Source organism: Mesoplodon mirus (genome assembly GCF_964341445.2).
Source record: "Mesoplodon mirus genome assembly, chromosome: 2".
NCBI classification, from domain to species: domain Eukaryota; kingdom Metazoa; phylum Chordata; class Mammalia; order Artiodactyla; family Ziphiidae; genus Mesoplodon; species Mesoplodon mirus.
In genome coordinates this window covers 157403293-157424329 of record NC_138977.1, presented here as the reverse complement: position 1 = coordinate 157424329, position 21037 = coordinate 157403293, and the positions used below count along the sequence as shown (strand labels likewise).

General features: G+C 35.5%; 1 protein-coding gene across 1 annotated transcript in view; it reads left to right on the top strand.

The window, feature by feature from the left end:
- Positions 1–21037, top strand: part of ARHGEF38 (Rho guanine nucleotide exchange factor 38) — a gene marked incomplete at its 3' end in the record, with an annotated part of 147797 nt that overhangs the window by 101732 nt on the left and 25028 nt on the right. Inside the window, exons 5-7 of the mRNA XM_082610543.1 lie at positions 4501–4518; positions 16161–16360; positions 19220–19353. Coding sequence (XP_082466669.1) covers positions 4501–4518; positions 16161–16360; positions 19220–19353 — 352 coding nt within the window. The remainder of the gene's footprint in view (positions 1–4500; positions 4519–16160; positions 16361–19219; positions 19354–21037) is intronic.

The window sequence follows — 21037 nt, the reverse complement described above, 5'->3', positions numbered from 1 at the left end:
ACAATAGTTTATTATTCATTAAGCTGTTGACTCCTAAGAGAAAGAAATTAACCATGCCAGAATATTCCATCAGGCAGTGTAGCTCAGTACCATACCCCGCTAAAACAGCTAAAGCAGAAGTAATTTGGAAACTTCATAAAATCCCAATTACTGAAAATTCCTTTCACACCCAAAGGCTTATTTGATCTTTTCCTGAAAGCCTTAAGTTCTTGTCCTGGTGATGTCCCAAATATTGTATATTCTGCCCCATTCTGCTATTAGGGAATCGTTTCAGGCATTGGAAGGTGCTAAGGTTTAGGAAAACACAAAATCCAAAGGAAGTAATATTGGCAGGACTATTTCTTAAGGGAAAGAAAGTCAAAATAAAATAGTTTAAATTAGAGCTATTTTTCCCAAAGTTGCCTTTCGATGAAAATAAAGTTAATGATGAATTGTACTGGTCTGCCTGATAACTGAAAGCAGGAGAATTATTGACATTACTATGATACTGACCTCAATTGAGTTAAGCTTTAAATTCTGAGAAACAGGTTTTCAAACAGGTTTATAGGCCAAAGAGAGTCTGGAACACCCCAAGGGCTTGGTTTCCCTTGCCAAGTAATCAGTCAAAGCTATTACTGGGGCTCTGCCTTTTCCTTGTGGCTAAATAACAGAACCCAAGCACAGTTGCCAATTTCTAATGAATATTAGGTGTGGCCTCCATTTTCTACCATGCTGGGGGGTATTGGAACAACTGGATTTGAAGCAGTATCCATGAAGAAGGTGGCTCCATGCCTCAGAAGTTAAAGCAGATTTTAAAGCAACAGAAGTTGCATTTTATCCAGAATTAAAATGTTTATTGAGGGCCTAATAAATATTTATTATAGATACTAGATAATGTTGAAAATATCTTTTTTTTAAAAATATATAAACATAGTTCTTGCCTCCTGGGAACATACCTTCTAGTTGGTAGATAAACAAAACCATCTGGAAAGCTTAATAATAATACAAGAGTTAATTTAAATAACACAGCAGAAGCTGTCACGGTGAGGTTCAAGACTAACTTCCAAAAGGAGAGTAGAGAGATTTCCTGGTTCTGTAACCAAGAGACTTGAGCTCATAACATTTGGCTATTCTTTGAAGCCCATTATCTTTCAAAAGAGCAAATAATATTGGTATCCAGAAAATAATTTTGAATCCCTTTGAAGCGTTTGGGCAGTGTTTCTTGGTGTGTGAGTTTCCCTGCACTGGACCCACCAGGGATGTGCAACTGCCTATGCTCTGCTCTAGACCAAAAAAATTAGGATTGCTGGGGTCCACTCTACGAATCTGCACTTTAACAAGCACCCCTGGTTGATCATGGACATACACTCCAGTGAAGACCTACTTTAGAAGGAGAAATCATGCCCATGGTACCCACTCACTGCTTTCCCTGAAGCACACAGGCTGTTTTCATGACTATAGATACAATCTAAGCAGTAATTTCAGGGTTTAGAAACCTTAGAAAGAAAAGACTAAAACAATCCAGAAGCACAATCCCACATCTGCATCTACAGCTTATAAATTGGAAGTCTGCAAGTTTTTTATTTATTCAACAAGGAGTATTTACAGCGTCACATTAGTGACCTGTAAGATTACATGAAATACTGATTTAATACAGTTTCTAAACTTATGGAAATTATTTGCTAAATACCTAGTTACTTGGCCTCTTTGGGGTTATTTAAGGTTTCTGCTCTGCATGAGGAAAGCGAAAAATAGAATAGCTGTGAATGCAAGTGTAGCTATAATTAGAATAGGCTGTCTGCAGCCTCCTTTATCTGTTTTTCTAGTTATAAATACCACCAAATCCCTGATGCCTTTCAGAGGCCCTAGAGATTTGTTTATTTGTAATAGGAAAAGAATGAAGAGGCTTTTCCAAGTTTTTTGGTAGGTAACTGGAAGATGCGTTTCTAACTTCATGTCTAGCTGTTATAAATTTATCTGTGTTTTTCTTCCTCCTAACTGAGGCCACCATCCTCAGGAGGAAAACTTCTAACTTCTAGTCATCTGGGTGCTTTGGCTGCTCATATTACTGCTATAGCTTTTCCATTCAGGGAAGCTAAAAGCTCATGCAACATGACATCAAAGGAATAGATTTCAATTTGTCCACCACAGTTTATATTTCTTAATATTATTCTAGTGGGGTGTTCCAAGTAAAAATTAAAATCACCCTTTTTGGAAACTCTTTCAGTTCTTTGTTACATGACATCATGTTTGAACAAAGATGATAATCCTTAACGGAATAGTCACGAAAAAACTATTGTTAACTGTGAATCAAATTATAATGACCCCATGAGGGTGTAAGGTGGGGTGGTGGATATATTGTTACTTTACCCCCCAAAGGGGTAAATGGACCCAATTTAACTTTGTCCTTCCTGAAATGTCCTTGGCTGGGGTTAACTTCTGGAAAGTATTAGCCTAAAAGGGAGATTTTTTTAAATGATAAGCAAATAAAAAGGAGATGTTATAACATAATGCCACTATTCCACTGTTGGAAAACCTCAGGTTCCTTTTCATAAAATGTTATATTTACATTAAACACAGTGTTTAGTATATGTTATAATATGTAGGTTTTATTTGGTTGAAGTAAATGGAATAGAAAGAGAAAAAAAATGTCCATGTCTTCTCTAGGAGTTAGAAGAACAACAATCTTTTCTTTCAACTTCAAAGTATGTGTTTTGGTTCCAAAGTGATTGCATCTTTCACTTGTTTGTTTTGATAGAAAACTGCATTCTTATTTTTATTCAACTTCTGTCCCAAATTTTCTGATCTATGACTTGCAGAGCAAAATAAGAAAAGGAAATTCCTTAATAGAAGGGGATAGAAATTGGGGAAAGAACGTGAGCTTAAAGAAAATGAATGGAAAGAAATACTGGGCAGGAGGGTAGTGGTGGTGTACTTTCTTTCATTGAGATAGAAGAGTTCTTCAAACAACAGTTAATAATTGTTTGAAATTGTAGCACCTGCTGATTTTTAAAAATTTATAATCCTCTGTTGGATTCCCAACTCGGAGGTCTTGGATTCAGCAATACCTAGTTATTTCAAGATGTCTAGGGATCCATTCATACACTGTCTGGAGAGCGAAGGGATACTTGTTATACATATATGTATACCATTGTTTTCCACATATATAAAGTACTGGGATTAATTTTTTTTAATTAAGCCCATGAAAATTTATGAAATTCAGCATAGGTAGTTATTGAATTTTTTCTCAATCATTGAATATGAAAAAACCATCTACTATGATGTGATGGGATCACGACATTTTTTTTTGTATTGAAAACATTTATTGTGTTCCAGAAGACTGGAAACTAGAGGTCAAGGTGATCAGTTTATTAATACAGGTTATTACTTTATTTCTCTATAGCCACATGAGGCTTTCAGAGAGAAGTTCCTACCTCCTTTATTCTTGAAATTTAACTTGAAAGATTTCCACTTTTTTATTGTTAACTTAATTAATTTGACAAATACGTTTTGTGCTACTGTGTGCCAGTCCGTTTTTCAGGTACTGAGGCTACAACGGAGAACAAAGCAAGGATAAATCCTTGCCCTCCTCGGCATCAGGGAGCGGAGAGATAGACAAGAAACCAAATAAGCATATAGTATATTAGAAGGTGACAAAGCGTTATGGGGAGAAATAAAGCAGGGAATGAGAATCAGGAGTACAGTGGGAGGCAGGTAACAATGTTTAAGAGGTTGGTCAGGCAAAGCGTCACTGGGCAGGGGCATTTGAACAAAGACCTGAAGGAGATAAGGAAGGAGCCATATAGATATCTGGAGGAAGGGCAGTCAGGCAAGCGCAAGAACCTCGAGGCAGGAGCCTGCCTGCAGGCTTTGAAAAGAACAAGGAGGCACGCAGTTGCCACAGATGGGGGGAGGAGCTGAACTATGGGAAATGAGGTAGAGAAGATGTGGAAGTAGAGGCAGATCGCGTTGCCTTGGAAGGACTTTAGTTTTGCTTGAGCAAAATGGAAGCCACAAAAGCTGGTAATGCCGAGTGAATGTTTTTATGGGAATTATCTAATTGAATAGGTGAATTGTTTATAATCTATCTAGCTATCTATATATATAAAAAACACTATAAACAGAGATATTATAAAGCACTTGATAGTAGTTTTCTGCAAGTCAGTAACACTTTCCTTTGTAATCTTATCTCAATTTCTCCTAATTACTATGTTTAATAGATTTTTATTTCATAATATAAACAAAGATTAACATTTAAATCCATTTTCAAATGACTAAAATTTACTAACTATAATCTGAATCAACAGTTTTTAAACCTTATACAAAGTGTGAAACAAATATGGTGGATACATACTAAAATAAAGTTTTAGGGATATTATAAAACTAATTCTATAAAATCTTCATGAAAATGACTTATTACATTATTTTACATAATAAAATTTTAAAACTTATATAATGTTTGCTTATTACCTCAAATATCTATATTTACATGAATTTACTTTTTTTTCCCTTTTCTTACAGGAAAATATACATGCAAGAGTAAGTACTTTTGTTTAAATAATAGATATCAAATGTTAAAATCATGGGGAAAAGATGATGAATATTTCTGTGCAAATCAGAATTTTTAGTTTTTACAATGTTGTTCATTGCTTTCAATAAGTCAAGATTGCAAAGACATTTACCCTAGATATTATTGGTGCATTTATTTCCAATTTGCCTGAGATGATCTTACATATTAAATTATGTGTACCTTATTAAACTTTTTAGAAGAATCTTGGGGTATAATTTACTTAAATCACTAGTTTGTTGGTGCCAGGAACTCTTTGGGAACTGCTTATCACACATATGTTTAGGAATCATTTTAATGTGTCCAAAAATGTTTCTTCCTAAGGACAACATTAGTCTAAAAAGTCTCAGATTAATACCATAATGTTTTTGAAGGTTACATAGATTAATGTATAAAAGAAAAGCTTCCTTATACATTACAGTAAAATATTCTGTTTCTTCTGATTTGGACTCTGATTTACAGAGAAAAAAATCATATACACACATACATAGCATAAAAATGAAATATTAAGATGAAATAATTGATTACTAGGACAATATAGAAATTATCTTATAAAAGCAACACACACATACACATACTTTGCAAGATGTCCATTTTTATAGAAGAACAGCATGTCCAGTCTGACTAATATTGAAAAGATGATATTGATTTGAATATGAAGTCAAATTTACCAGTACTTAAAAAAGCACGTGTTTGCCTTAGCATGGTCAGGAACTATCTAAAGTCCTGAGTTCCTAGTCTGCTTGTGTGTGTGTGTGTGTGTGTGTGTGTGTGTACATTCTAAACTCCTGAAACTTTACAACAAGAAATACAAAATTTACAAAATAAAAATTATATTAATTTAAGCTGTAAATATCTGCCATTCATGCTTTGGTGCAGAGCAACCTTGAGGAAAGACAGAATTCCAGGGTGAGGTGGAAGAATCCGGCATCATACAGGAGACCTGTAGACTAAGGTTTTATACCCCAGCCAAGCTGAGAAGTTAGTTTTTGGCATACCAAACAAGCACCCAGTTCTCTCACTTTATAAGCCTTTTCTTTCAAAAGGAAAACAATATCCTATAGTATAAACAGATATGATTAGATTTGTTCAAGACCATTTGAATTTGAAGAGGAGCATAATAGAATAGGGCCTTTTGGTCCTTTCACACACCAGAGCTTTCCTGGCTTCTCTTCAATGACAGTTGATGGTATTGGAGGGGTGGGGGATTGCTGTCTCATTATAAAGCCTGTGGCTCTGGCATTGTGCCTAGGACTGGAGATTCACAGAGCTGGGGGATGAGAGAAGAACTTCATATGCTACACATCTATTCTACACATACGATGTATGCTACACATATGATGTATGCTACACATAACGATGCTATGGAGAAACCCAAACCAACATTGTGACCAACCCAATACTTAGATTTCTTTTCCTAGAGCTTAGGTCTTTATAACCAAAGATTGAGAGACAGAGACAGACAGAAAGAGAGATTCAGAGAAGGAAAGTGAGCAAATCTTTTAATACATTAGCATGCACAGGTTCCTACATACAGAATACTTAAAACAAACAGCACCTTGTATTGAAATTCTTTCTTAAGAAATTGCACTGGCTTCTGCAGCAGTCCTGCTGTGTGGGTGTTAGCAGGCTGCTTATGCCCCCCTCTAACCCATTCTATACATCCAGAACTCGAAAATAGGAAGAAGAGTCATAGCGTGTGGCTGCATGAACATCAAAACCACGTTAACCATGAGTTATTTTCTTTCCTGTTTCTCTCATTCAGGACAGGAGGCACAGACGCTGCTACCTAAAAGAGCAAAAGGCAATGTCAAATGCTATGTAATTGTTGGACCCCTTAGTAGCTAAGGCCAAGAATGTCGCAGCTAGAGTAGTGCATTTATGAGATGTGGGTTTTAAAATGGCTTCCAAAAAATGTCTTACTTATGGAAGCTGAAAACTGTCTTTTTTTCACAATCTGCATTTTAAAAAGTACAGAGAAAGGCAAAGACATTTAAAATTTCTACAATGTTTACTTTGAATTATAATCTTATGAAAACATCAAAACAGTATCAAAGTGACAAGAATCATAGAATCTTCCACCAAAAGGTCTCCCCCGAAGCGTGGGATACAAGTCCCATGTTCTAAAGCAAGAAAAATATACCTATTCTAAATGTACCTCCAGAAATATACTGTTTTATCTTCAATATTTATACTCCTCTATATGCTTCTCTGCCTGACCAGTTATTTCCACCTTTGGATCTCAGGGTTTCATTTCCACCTTTGGATCTCAGTGTTTCAATCAATCTCAAAATGTTATGTTATTTTTTTCTTAAGTTTTGTATTTTTAAAATTATTCAAGAAACACTGAAAACATAGAAAATCAAAATGAGGACACAGAAGACAATTGGTAGTCACATTCCAGAGTGAACTATTTTAACATCACAAGAGTCCCTTACTTCCCTGCAATTGTTTTCTCTACACAGACACATGTTGACTAAAATAGGACGGCTATCTATTTCCTGTATGTCAACTTGCTACCTCTTTATCAATACATCATGAGCATCTCTCTGTCAGTAAACATAAATCCACATTGCTTTATGACTGCATACTATTCTATCTGATGTATATACCATAATTTAGTTTACCAAACCCTTACAGATACTTGAAGTGTGTCTGTCTTGCAAAGATTGACTTTACGTGTTCATTCTTATACATGATCTTTGAATAATAGTTTAATTATTTTCTTTGGATGGATTTCTAAAAGTGGAATTGCTAGATCAAAGGGCCTTCGATACTTATTGCCAGATAATTTAAGAAAAGTTGAACTAATTTATAGTCCCACTACCATATATGAGTTGTCCATTTATCTACTACTTGCTAGCACTAGATAAAACTAATGTTTGCATCCTTACAACTTATGGCAATGTAATAGGCCAAAAGTAGCATTGTATTGTTTTCATTATCATTAAAAATAATCTTGTGTTTAACCATTTGTATTTCACCTCTAATGAATTATCTTTTTTATTGATTGTTCACTTTTACCGAGATGTTTATCTTTTTCTAAAAGATTGATAATGGCTCTTTAATTAGCAAGTGTATTATCCTTTTTTCTATCTTATGCACTGTGAATAACTTTTCCAGATTATCATTTGACTTTTAATATAGTGTATAGTTGCTTCTGTTTTCATTTTTATCCATACAGTTTTACAGAGCTAAATTTTAAAATAGATTTATCACTTTTTTCTGTTGTAGCTTTTGGATTCTGTATCTCACTTAGAAACCCCGAGTTTGTTTTTAAACCGTAATCCCATGTTTTCACCAAGATCTTGTATAATTTCATTTTTAACATTTAAATTTTTGATCTATCTAGAAATTATTTTGGTGTAAAGAATCCATTTTTATTTGACAAGCTAATTATCACAATACCTGATATTGAATGGTTCCTTTTTTCCACTGAGTAGGAATGTCATATTTACCATATAATTTCCATACATACTTGTATTTATTTCTTTATTTTCTATTTTGTGTTTGATTTCCATTTGCCCATATATGTACCCATACCAAACTGCTTTCATTTTTGCAGCTTTATATTTTAATATCAGGTATAACTAATCTCAGCTCAGTATTATTCCTTTTCAGAATTTTCTTGAATATTCTTGAATGTTTCCTTCTTTAAAAACTTTCTCTTTTGTTAAAATTATATCTACCCATGGTTCAAAAAGCCAAATAGTTCTACAGGATTTAAGAAAAATAGTAGTCCACTGTATAGCACAGGGAACTATATTCAATATTCTGGGATAAAGCATAATGGAAAAGAATATAATAAAGAATGTATATATGTGTATAACTGAGTCACTTTGCTGTACAGCAGAAATTAACACAACATTGTATTTCACACATTTGAGTTGACTATTTTGGTATTTATCTTCATGACTCCAAAAAAATTTGGCTCTTCCTTTTTAGGTATTATGTATTGACTTCCCCCTATGGAAGACAAGAATCTTTCTCTCTTCCCTACTCGATCTCCTCTACACACACACACACACACACACACACACACATCCCATCTCACCATTCTCCCTATGTAGTTACATTGTAATTTGAATTGGAACAATAATCAGTGCTTGAATTATTATACGTGAATAAATTTCTTTTCAGAACTAAACCTTGGAATAAACGGATTACTTGTTTTTCTGGGAGTTAACTATTGCCTTTTATTCCCCCTTAATTTTCTTTGTACTAACCATTAATGCTGAACTCACAGCCAGTCATCTTGAAGACAGCCAGGTGAATTTTGTATGCTATCAATTTCATCTCCCTATAAAAGCCTCTCCCAGAGCCTTCTGACCTTTTGAGTTTGGACTGATTGACACTGGGCGTTACTGTCTTTTAGGAACTCCCCTCCCATCATCTAGACTTTCTCTTTGCCTCTTTCCTGTTTTTAGTAGAGGACATCCTGCAATAGTTTCCCCTATTCATCAAAGAATGCATGGGAAGGAAAATTTTAAGAACTTTTATATCAAAAATGTCTTTATTTTACCCTCACACTTGATTTATATAGTTTGATTTCATATAGAATTCTAATTTGAAAATCATTCATCTTCAGAATATAAAGGTAATTCTTCATTGTTTCTAACTTTCAGTATTGCTACAAGAAATGAAAATGATTCCTAATTGTTTGTTTTTAACTGTTTAGTTTATATGTTTCCCTGAAGGATTGTAGGCTTTACTCTTTGTCCCCGATAACTTGCAGTTTTATGGATTCCAATGTGAGTCCGTTTCATCCATTGTGCTGTGTACTCAGTGAGTTCTTTCAACATGCTAACTCATGTTCCTTGAATTATTTCATAGATGATTTCCTCCCCATGTGTTCTGTTCTCTCTTTCTGGGACTCTTATTATTTTGATATTGGAACGCCTAGACTGGTCTTCTAATTTTCTTATACTTTCTTCCATTTTTGTATTTTTGCTCTTCTCTCTGGAAAGTTCCTGAACATTTTCTCCAACACTTTTGAGTTTTTATTTCTGCTGTTATCCTTTTAATTTCCAAGAGCTCTTCCTTAGTCCTCCAAATGATCTCAAAGTGCCATTTGTGTAGCACCTTAAGAATTATGCTGTTTCTTAACCAGGTTTTTAACTAGTCCTTCTTCTTCTAATTCCCATGCCCATCTCCCTTCACTTCCATAGGTCTCAAGGACTCTAGTTAATGAACCTTTGGAGGAGCGATTAAATAATTGCTTCTCCATATTATTGGTTCTTTCTGGTCTGCTATATCAATTACCATTTGCTCATCTCCTTTACAGCTTCTAAAATTTGTTAGTAGTTCTGTATTTGTTTTCAAAGAAATTTTAAAATTATGACAAGTGTTATTTCCTTATTATTTGCATAGCAATATGCAGTTTCCTCTAAAGTTGTCTTGTGATATTTTAAAAGGAGAGTAAATTGAAAAACAATTCAATAACAGTATAGATGGTTTGTGGCTTCTATAAACTAAATATTAAATTTAAGATATTGCGGCCATAAAATAGAGGAAATTCAAAGTAATGTGATCAATAGTTACATGATTAGTTTTCTTTCATTTTCTCCCTCAAATTAAGAAATATAGATATACCCCAATGTTGAGGTATATCTGATTTTTTCTGTTTTCATCACAGTTTTTACATTGTTTAAATATCATTTTACTTTTCATTGTGCAACTCTTTTCTTGTACTTGATGCAAAGCTCTTTATAGCAAAACTGGATCCTGCTAAAACAAAGCCAGCCGTGTTTACTTGACTTTGTAATGTTCCAATAATAATTTGTAGTGAGATTAGTGTAGCTACTTTCGGTACTAAATATTTGCCAAAGTATTCATGATAAGATAGAGGAATATGAAACAGAATTACAAATTAAGAACTACCTTAGTTTTCAGCACAATATGTATGGGGAATTGTTATACAATTGGTTACTTTTTTGCGGGAGAGGCATGTGATAATTGGTTACTTGGCTGAACTGGGTTATATCACACATAAGACTCATCTGCCTGGCACAGTTGTCAGAACTCAGTCTTACTGGAAGGGATTAGATGGGGTGAGCGTTGTGGCACTGAATGCCTGGAGTGTCATTATCTAGGAACACATCCTCTATCTTTTCTACCATATTGTTTGTCTGTGTGATGTAGATGTCAGAACATCATTGCTCATCACTTGAGAAACTGTCCACCATGCTTATCTGAAGACAAAGGTGTCTGGGAGATTTCTCATTTTTGAGAAAAACTTTTTTAATATTCGCATCTGTAATGCTTTTAAGAGAAAGTTATCATTTATTATTGTTATTATTGTCATTTGAAACGTAAAAGGGAGAGAATAGAACTTTGATGCCAAAGAGTGATAGAAAAAGAAGTAATAATAAGATCTGGACAGAACTAAAGGGCCTAGGTTGTTGGGTGTTTTTTTTTTAAATATCTTTATTTGAGTATAATTGCTTTACAGTGTTGTGATAGTTTCTGCTGTATGACGAAGTGAATCAGCTATATACATATGTATATCCCCATATCCCCTCCCTCTTGCATCTCCCTCCCACACTCCTTACCCCACCCCTCTAGGTGGTTGCAAAGCACCGAGCTGATCTCCCTGTACCATGCAGGTGCTTCCCACTAGCTATCTATTTTACATTTGGTAATGTATATATGTCAGTGCTACTCTCTCACTTCATCCCAGCTTACCCTTCCCCCTCCCCATATCCTCAAGTCCATTCTCTATGTCTGTGTCTTTATTCCTGTCTTTTCCCTAGGTTCATCAGAACTTTTTTTTTTTTTTAGATTCCATATATATGTGTTAGCATACGGTATTTGTTTTTCTCTTTCAGACTTACTTCATTCTGTATAACAGACTCTAGGTCCATCCACCTCACTACAAATAACTCAATTTCATTTCTTTTTATGGCTGAGTACTATTTCATGGTATATACATGCCACATCTTCTTTATCCATTCATCTGTCGATGGACACTTAGGTTGCTTCCCTGTCCTGGCTATTGTAAATGGTGATGCAATGAACATTGTGGTACCTGACTCTTTTTGAATTATGGTTTTCTCAAGGTATATGAACAGTAGTGGTATTGCTTGGTCATATGGTAGTTCTATTTTTAGTTTTTTAAGGAAACTCCATATTGTTCTCCATAGTAGCTGTATCAATTTACATTCCCACCAACAGTGCAAGAAGGTTCCCTTTCCTCCACACCCTCTCTAGCATTTATTGTTTGTAGATTTTTTGATGATGACCATTCTGACCGGTGTGAACTGATACCTCATTGTAGTTTTGATTTGCATTTCTCTAATGATTAGTGATGTTGAGTATCCTTTCATGTGTTTGTTGGCAATCTGTATATCTTCTTTGGAGAAATGTCTATTTAGGTCTTCTGGCCATTTTTGGATTGGGTTGTTTGTTTTTTTGATATTGAGCTGCATGAGCTGCTTGTATATTTTGGAGATTAATCCTTTGTCAGTTGCTTCATTTGCAAATATTTTCTCCCATTCTTGTTGTCTTTTACATCTTGTTTATGGTTTCCTTTGCTGTGCAAAAGCTTTAAGTTTCATTAGGTCTCATTTGTTTATTTTTGTTTTTATTTCCATTTCTCTATGAGGTGGGTCAAAAACGATCTTGCTGTGATTTATGTCATAGAGTGTTCTGCCTATGTTTTCTAGGTTGGTTTTTTGACGGATCCTGATAAGCAAGAAAGGAGAGCAGCTCAAAGATACAAGTATATTCTTTAATATATCTGGGAATTTTTTTGTAATTAAAAGTTTTTAAATATGTATATAACAGTAGGCCACATGGATAAGCTATCTTATTAAAATTGAGTTTTGTTTGATTGAATTGTGTGATTACATCTATATTTTGATGGTATTTTCAGTGATTTTTATAAGACTAAATAAACTGATATTTGCTGATAGTAAAAAGGAAAACTCAGAAGAAATCTGATCTTATTCATAAGGATAATGATTTCCTCTAATCAAATTAATACCTTCCATATTCCTGACTTGTTCTTATTTAAGGAAATATTTCTACTTAAGTGTCTAAATTGTTGAAGAATTTATGTTTAAGATATAGAAAGATGTTCCCTGTCATATTCAAAGGTTTGGCTACTGATATACCATTGGTGAGAAAATATGTTTTTAATCATTATTTTTTCAGTATTCATAATAGATTTACATTTTTTCCCAACCACTTCACCCAGTCTTCTTGGAAAACCAGTAATATCTCTGTCTCCCTCTCTCCCTCATTTCCTCTTTGTCACCCTGTCTCCTTATTTCCCTTCCCCCTTCCTTAGTATATTTGGTGCAAATGGGTAGGAAGTACAAGATAAAGTCTATCAAAGCAACTCTTTTTTGACAAAGGAGGCAAGAATATACAATGGAGAAAAGAGAGTCTCTTCAGCAAGTGGTGTTGGGAAAGTTGGACAGCTGCATGTAAATCAATGAAGTTAGAACACACCCTCGTGCCATACACAAAAATAAACTCAAAATGGCTTAAAAACTTACATATAAGACATGACACCATAGAACTCCTATAAGAGAACATAGGCAGAATGTTGTCTGACATAAATAATACCAATGTTTTCTTAGGTCAATCTCCCAATGCAATAGAAATAAAAGCAAAAATAAACAAATGGGACCTAATCAAAATTATAAGCTTTTGCACAGCAAAGGAAATCATAAACAAAACAAAAAGACAACCTATGGACTGGGAGAAAATATTTACAAATGATGCAACTGACAAGGGATTAATTTCTAAAATATACAAACAGCTCATATAATTCAATAAGAAAAAACAACAAACAAACAACACAATCGAAAAATGGGCAAAAGACCTAAATAGACATTTCTCCAAAGAAGATATACAAATGCCCAATAGACATATGAAAAGATGCTCAACATCACTAATCATTAGAGAAATGCAAATCAAAACTACAGTGAGGTACCACCTCACACCAGTCAGAATGACCATCATTAAAAAGTCTACAAATAATAAATGCTGGAGAGGGTGTGGAGAAAAGGGAACCCTCTTACACTGTTGCTGAGGATGTAAAGTGGTGCAGCCACTATGGAAAACAGTATGGACGTTCCTCAAAAAGCTAAAAATAGAACTACTATGTGATCCAGCAATCTCAATCCTGGGCATATATCCAGACAAAACTATAATTTGAAAAGATACATGCACCCCTATGTTCATAGACGCACTATTTACAATAGTGAAGACATGGAAACAACATAAATGTCCATCAATATACGAATAAAGAAGATATGGTATACATGGAATATATATGGTATATACGGTATATATGGAATATAATGGAATATTACTCAGCCATGAAAAAGAATGAAATAATGCCATTTGCAGCAACATGGATACAATTAGAGATTATCATACTAAGTGAAGTCAGAAAGACAAAGACAAATACCATATGATATCACTTATATGTGGAATCTAAAATACGGCAAAATGAACATATCTATGAAAGAGAAACAGACTCACAGACATAGAGAACAGACTTGTGGTTATCAAGGGGGAGGAGAGTAGGTGAAAGGGAAGGATTGGGAGTTTGAGATTAGCAGAGGCAAACTATTATATATAGGATGGGTAAATAACAAGGTCCTACTGTTTAGCACAGAGAACTATATTCAATGTCCTGTGATAAACCATAATGGAAAAGAATATGTATAACTGAATCACTTTGCTGTACAGCAGAAATTAGTACAACACTGTAAATCAACTATTCAATAAATTTTTTAACTTAAAAAAAAAGCAACTCTTTACTCCCTCACAAACCTTTATCATTTATTTTGATTTTCCTTTGAAAAATGTTGCCTTTTGGTTTGATTCAGTCTTTGTCTCTATTACAGTATAATCATTTTCTCAACATATGAATAAAATTCAGGACCACTGTGCAATTTTTTTTAAAGTGTGGAATGTAAAATAACAGCACATTACAGAAAATATGAGAAATCTGTCACTTCTGTTTACAAATATTCATTGAGGGAATACTATTTGTCATGCTGGAGATATAGTGGTGACAGAGAAATTGAACATAAACTGGTAAATAAAGAAAAAGGATGATTCCAGATAGTGATAAGTGCTATAATGAAAATAAAATGGGGACATGTGACAGAGTGACTGGAGTGTGTGTGTGTGTGTGTGTGTCTGCATGTGTGCACTTACATGTGATAATCAAAGTTCTTTAGTTTCTCATTTATCAAATGAAGAGTTCAAACATGCTCTCTAGGGTGCCTTCAGATCTTTTCTAATGATGCAACTTTTCTAATTTTGTTCAATGCTTTTTAGATCCGTTTCACCATTTCAATTATGTGGTCTGTTGTCTGCCCATATAGTACTTGAATCATAGTAATTGAAGAATGAAAGATCCACCCATCAGAATTTGAAAACAGTGTCTATATTCTCTCTCTTCTAAATAAAAACCCAAAGGAAAACAAATGAGTGTATCCATGTATCAGAAGGGACTCAAAACACAATTTTCATCCATGTTCCATTTACAGTATCTCTTTATTTGCCTCTTGCATAAAGAGGCTGTTAGACATCACTGCTTTCTGGCTGAATGAATTGAATACAGTGGGTTGGACAACGGCATGACCAAGCTGGTAGCTTTTTTATTTCCTGTGAACTACTTGGCCAGTTGGAATGGCTCTAGTCTCATCTCAGAAGCTCCAAAGGGAAGAGTCAGGGGTGAGTGCTCACTTTTGTGTAGCCATTTGAAGATCTGTGGGCTAAGAAGAATTCCACATGGAAAGTCATGGAAAGTCATTGTGTACTACCAATGATTAGTGATAGTGATGATATTAACAATATCTAGAGAATGTTGCTTTTATTATAAATCTCTTTTGGGGAGTGTGATACAACCTCTGAAACACTATAAATTCAACTTCTCAATTTGGTAGAAGAAAGAGGACAAATTATGATTTTTTTTTTTTTTTTTTTTTTTTTTGTGGTACGCGGGCCTCTCACTGATGTGGTCTCTCCCACTGCAGAGCACAGGCTCTGGACACGCAGGCTCAGTGGCCATGGCTCACAGGCCTAGCCGGTCCGTGGCATGTGGGATCTTCCCTGACCGGGGCACGAACCCGTGTCCCCTGCATCGGCAGGCAGACTCTCAACCACTGCGCCACCAGGGAAGCCCTATGTTTAGATTTTTAAATGATGAACTTATTCTCCTCACTTAATAATCACAAAAATACCATCAGGAAAATGCATTTTTATTCATTGTCATGGGAAATGCATTCTAGAATTGTTTCCCACTATTATTATAAAACCTGTTATTAAAAAAACTGTAAGTGGAACATGGTTGGAAATCATGCTTTGAGTCCTAAATAGACAAATAAGTATATTTGTCCACCTGAAAGTGGACAAATATACTTATTTTCTTTTAAATTTTTTTAGTAGTAGGATCTTTCAGCCTTGCTTCTTTTTGCCACCCATTGCCCATGCTTTCATTTAGAAACTGAACGTAGCCAAATGGAAGGGGAAAAGGGTGGAAAACAGTTTCAGGAGTAATCATAAAAAAAAATTAAAATCACAAAAATAAAAAGAAGATTATAAGACAAATGTTTGTGAAACAGATATTAATTTATCTTTATTGCAGAGGAAAACCAAACTTACTGGACATGGGCTCTTTGATGATCAAGCCAATTCAGAGAGTGATGAAGTACCCCCTATTACTCTGTGAACTCCGGAATTCCACCCCTCCTTCTCACCCAGACTTTAGAGCACTGGAGGATGCCTTTGCTGCAGTGAAAGATATTAATGTAAACATCAATGAACTTAAAAGACGGAAGGATTTAGGTAAGAGGAGATATGATCAGTTGGGGGTTTTCCAGCATTGGAATATTCTGTTCATGTTTCAGAGAATCAGAATGTCTCAGTAGTTACAGCAGTTGCAGTGATAATGATCATTTGATATTTAAAGTTAGAGGCTAGGGAGGAGAGGATGGTTTTGCCTTGCCAGCTAGCTTCAGGAGAAGATCATGAGGCAAAAGATTGACAACTTTTTATTGAACAGCCCTATACTCAACCTCTTTTGACCACTGCATGCCCAATGACATACTGTGGGCTGAAGACACCCCTAGCATATGATCCTCCTGTTCTTGGCATTATGCATGGTAGGAAGGAGGCATGGCCTGGTAGCTGGGAGCAGTGAAAAGCTAGAGCTGAAAAGGGGTGGTGAGAAGGGCAGACACAGGTAAGATGGCCCAGCTAACACATCAGGCTTATTTGGTTCTGGAACACAAAGAATGGGTATTTTTTGGCAATTAATTGCTCCACTGAAGGAAGAAAGTATATTTCTTTCTCAAATTAACAAATTATTGTTAACTATTTGTTACCTAGGTGTAAAGTTCACCTCTAAAGAAGAACGTAGGTTTCAAAACAGGAAGCACAATTAGATGGCTCCTATCATCTCAGATGTAGTAGTGCATTGGGATAGACCATGGGTCCTCTCTCAGGGTGATTTGTGTCCATAAGTTCTTGATTGGCTTCGTACTTCTAACGTTAAATCTCAATTCAACAGTAAAAACAATGGTAGAACTGTGGAGCTAATTGATCCAACCACTTCTTTATTTTTATTGTTTGTATTTTCTAATTTTTTATTTTAAAAATTATATATATTTGTATTAATAAATTGTAACTATAAAGAAAAGTGAAAGGTGTAGAGTGAAAGATACCATAAACAAAATGAAAAGATAGCCCATAGACAAAGGATTACTATCTAGAATATATAATTATTGATATTAAATCAGTAAAAACATTCTAATACAAAAAAGGTTAATAATAAAAATGAGCAATTCACAGAAAGACCAGTAAGTTTTTAAATGCTAAGATTCACTAATAATCAGGGAAATGCAAATTAAAATCACAATGACAAAGTGTTCCCAGCCTACCGGATTGGCAATAAGATTTTTAGTGGATAATGTAAGTGCTGAATCTCAGTTTGCAGGTGAGAATGTAAATTAGAAACACCACTTTGGAGAACAATATGAAAATACCTATTAAATTGAAGATACACATACCCAAGATACAGAAAATCAGTTTCTAGATATTTGAGAAACTGGCTCATATGCTTGTGGAGAGGTATACTAGTAACTAGCATTGTTCGTAATAGCAAAAGAAAAAAAAGAAAACAAAAAAAAGAAACAAGCAAACAAAGAAATGGATAGTGGCTTGCATATTAATCCAGATAATGGATAAACTGTGTTTTATACACTATGATACCATGAAAACATAAAATTAATTAAAGTACATGTATCAATTAGACAGATCTCAAAAACACAATGTTGAGTTTTTTAAAAAGTAAATTAGCAAGTGACAGAAGAATGGATGCAATATGGTTCCATTTTTATAAGGATTGAAAATAATATTATACACTGTATGACTACATACCTACAAAGTAAAGGCATGAAAATAGATACAGATATAATAAACCCCAAAACTTTGGATCACAGATCCCTTTAGGGATCAAAGATGGAGCTCAGCGAAGTTTCAATTGTTATGCGATTTTTTTAAAATAAAAAGATTGGAAACAAGGCAAAATGTTAAGATTTGACAAAGCGGGGAGATGGACAATAGCTGTAATATTATTTTAACTTTTCTGTTTGCTTAAACTTAAAATTTCAAAGTTTTAAAGAGGAAATTTTTTCTACTCCCATGATTCCAGTTCACATAGCTAACATTTTAGTTAAGTTCTCTTCAGACTTTCTATGTCTTTTTTCTATTTTTTTCTTCTCTCTTTTTCCTTCTTTCCTTCCTTTTGCAAATGGTACTACAGTTTGCTGGGGCTTTTTAAAAACTTAATTTTATATCATGAACATTCTTCAGGTTAATATGGTCTTCTTTTTCATGGTTCCATAGTATCCCATTCATGAGTGTATCATAATTTATTAAACAATACCTCTATGAGTAAACTTTTAGATTGTTTCCAACATTCTGCTCTTAGAAAAAACTGCTATAGCAAACAAAAGTTTGTATGCCTCATTATGGAAAGCAGATTCCCTACACGGACTTCCTGGTCATAGACTATAAATATTTTCACTTCTATAAGACTCTGCCAAATTGTTCTCTACAAAAACTATATTGATTTAATCCATGTCAACAGCGTATAAGAATGCTCCTGTCTCCACACCATTACCAAAACAGAATGTTAGGAATATTTAACATTTTGAACAATATGAGAGGTGAAAATCATGTTAAAGATAAAAAAGTACACCTCAGAGAGGTCACTCAGCTTACCCCAAATCTCTCAGCTAGTGGAGATACCACCCTGGGATGGATCCGAGGTCTTCTTATGTTGGCTGCAGTTGTCTTTCCATTAGTTAAGTCTTGATGCTTCATTCTAGAGACCTGATAACAAGTGTATTGTCTGAGAAGAGAGAGTTTTTTCCAGTATCAGGAATTTCTTTAATGTGCGAGGTAAATGAACCCTGGGCTTTGAGGAGCTCAAGTCCTAGGACAGTTTCTGAAGGTCAGTGGGGTGGGCGTCTAAGCTGTGACTGGGCAGAGGGGCTGGAGCATATTGCATCGGTACCAGAGGTCCGAAAATCATACAGAGTGTTATCTTAAATATAAATATCAATCTTGAATACTTTGGATGGAACACACACTTCCTGTGCCTCACATGTTCAGATATGTTATTGCATTCTTCCGTTTCAGTTCTAAAATACAAGAAGAACGATGAGGATGAATCACTTAAAGATAAATTGTCTAAACTAAATATTCATTCAATTAGCAAGAAATCAAAAAGAGTGACAAATCATCTAAAGATTCTGGCCAGAGGAGAATCACAGGTAATTTTTCTTCTTGGACCACATACATTTTCCTGGGGAACACGAATGCTGACGTTTTTGTGAGATTTTGTTTTATCATTATCCGAGCTGTTTCTAGAACACACTGAGAATCGAGGTAATTGCCCTCGATGCTGTTCCTTTCTCCCTCTCTCTCTCTCTCCCCCTCCGTTTTGCAGGATATTGAGTGGGGGTTGTTCTGACACTGTCTTAGCTGTGGTGCTTCCATTCAGGAAGAGGACAAAGGAGAGGTAAAGACATAAGAACAGGGATCAACAAGGGATGCCCCAGGAGTTCTGACACCATCAATTAGCACATACTCTCACCCAAGGCAATGAAAATGTCCTCCTTTCATCCCTGTATTATTTCTGCTTTTTAAAAAAACTCATTTCTTTTAGTTCCCTTGATGGTCATCTTATATTTACTTCACCTATGAAAATAATGTTTAGATGCATACCTTAGCATGACTTTTCCTACCTGTTATCACTTTCCTCTTCCCCTAGCCCCAGGTGCACATTATATTACTGGGTAACTCTTTGGTGTCAGCTGTTTAGCCTAGCTTGAACCATTTTCATCTCACCCCTAATAAACAATGAATGGATTAGCAAAGCCTCTCCAACTTTAATGTGTGTAAGAATCACCTGAGGAGCTTGCTAAAAGACAGATTCCAGGGTTCTACCTGGTTCAAAGGTGCAACCTAGACATCTGTATTTTTACAAAGACTACAAGTATTTTTAAGCTAATTGATCTGGAAATAAGTGATCAATGGAACACACTTTGAGAATCACAAGATAGTAAGTTCATGGTCCAGAGGTGGTAATACAGTGGGCTTCTAACCAAAAGTAAGCAGAACAATTCTTTTTTTTTTTTTTTTTTTTGCGGTAGGCAGGCCTCTCACTGTTGTGGCCTCTCCCGTTGCGGAGCACAGGCTCCGGACGCACAGGCTCAGCAGCCATGGCCCACGGGCCCAGCCGCTCCGCGGCATGTGGGATCTTCCCAGACCAGGGCACGAACCCGTGTCCCCTGCATCGGCAGGCGGACTCTCAACCACTGCACCACCAGGGAAGCCCAGAACAATTCTTAAGATAATATATAGTACTTTTGCCCCCCTTCTCATGAGTGATTTCATCCTTTGCTATGTTAACATCTCTAACAAAGGTTTTTACTTTGAACTAGAGGCAACTGGTTCAGCTCTGCTTTTAGATAGCTCTTCCTATCTACCTTACCCTTTGGCTGCTGTGGTCTTTTTGCTTTTCATTAAGTCTTTGCTGCTTTTGGACCATTAATCTAGAAGTGGACTCTTCCTCCTCTGAATGCCTAACACACTTAGTGTATCTCAGTCTTGGCACTGTTAATATTTGCGGGAGTCATCACAGAAATTAAGAGGAAAGTTTCTGGGCTTCCCTGGTGGCGCAGTGGTTGAGAGTCCGCCTGCTGATGCAGGGGACACGGGTTCCTGCCCTGGTCCGGGAAGATCCCACATGCCGCGGAGCGGCTGGGCCCGTGAGCCATGGCCGCTGAGCCTGCGCGTCCGGATCCTGTGCTCTGCAATGGGAGAGGCCCGCGTACTGTAAAAAATAAAAAATAAAAAAGAGCAAAGTTTCTGAAGTCATTCAGATTTGGGTTTGAATATCACTTCTGCCACTTAACAAATATTTGTCTTTGGGCACATAACTTAAATTCAATG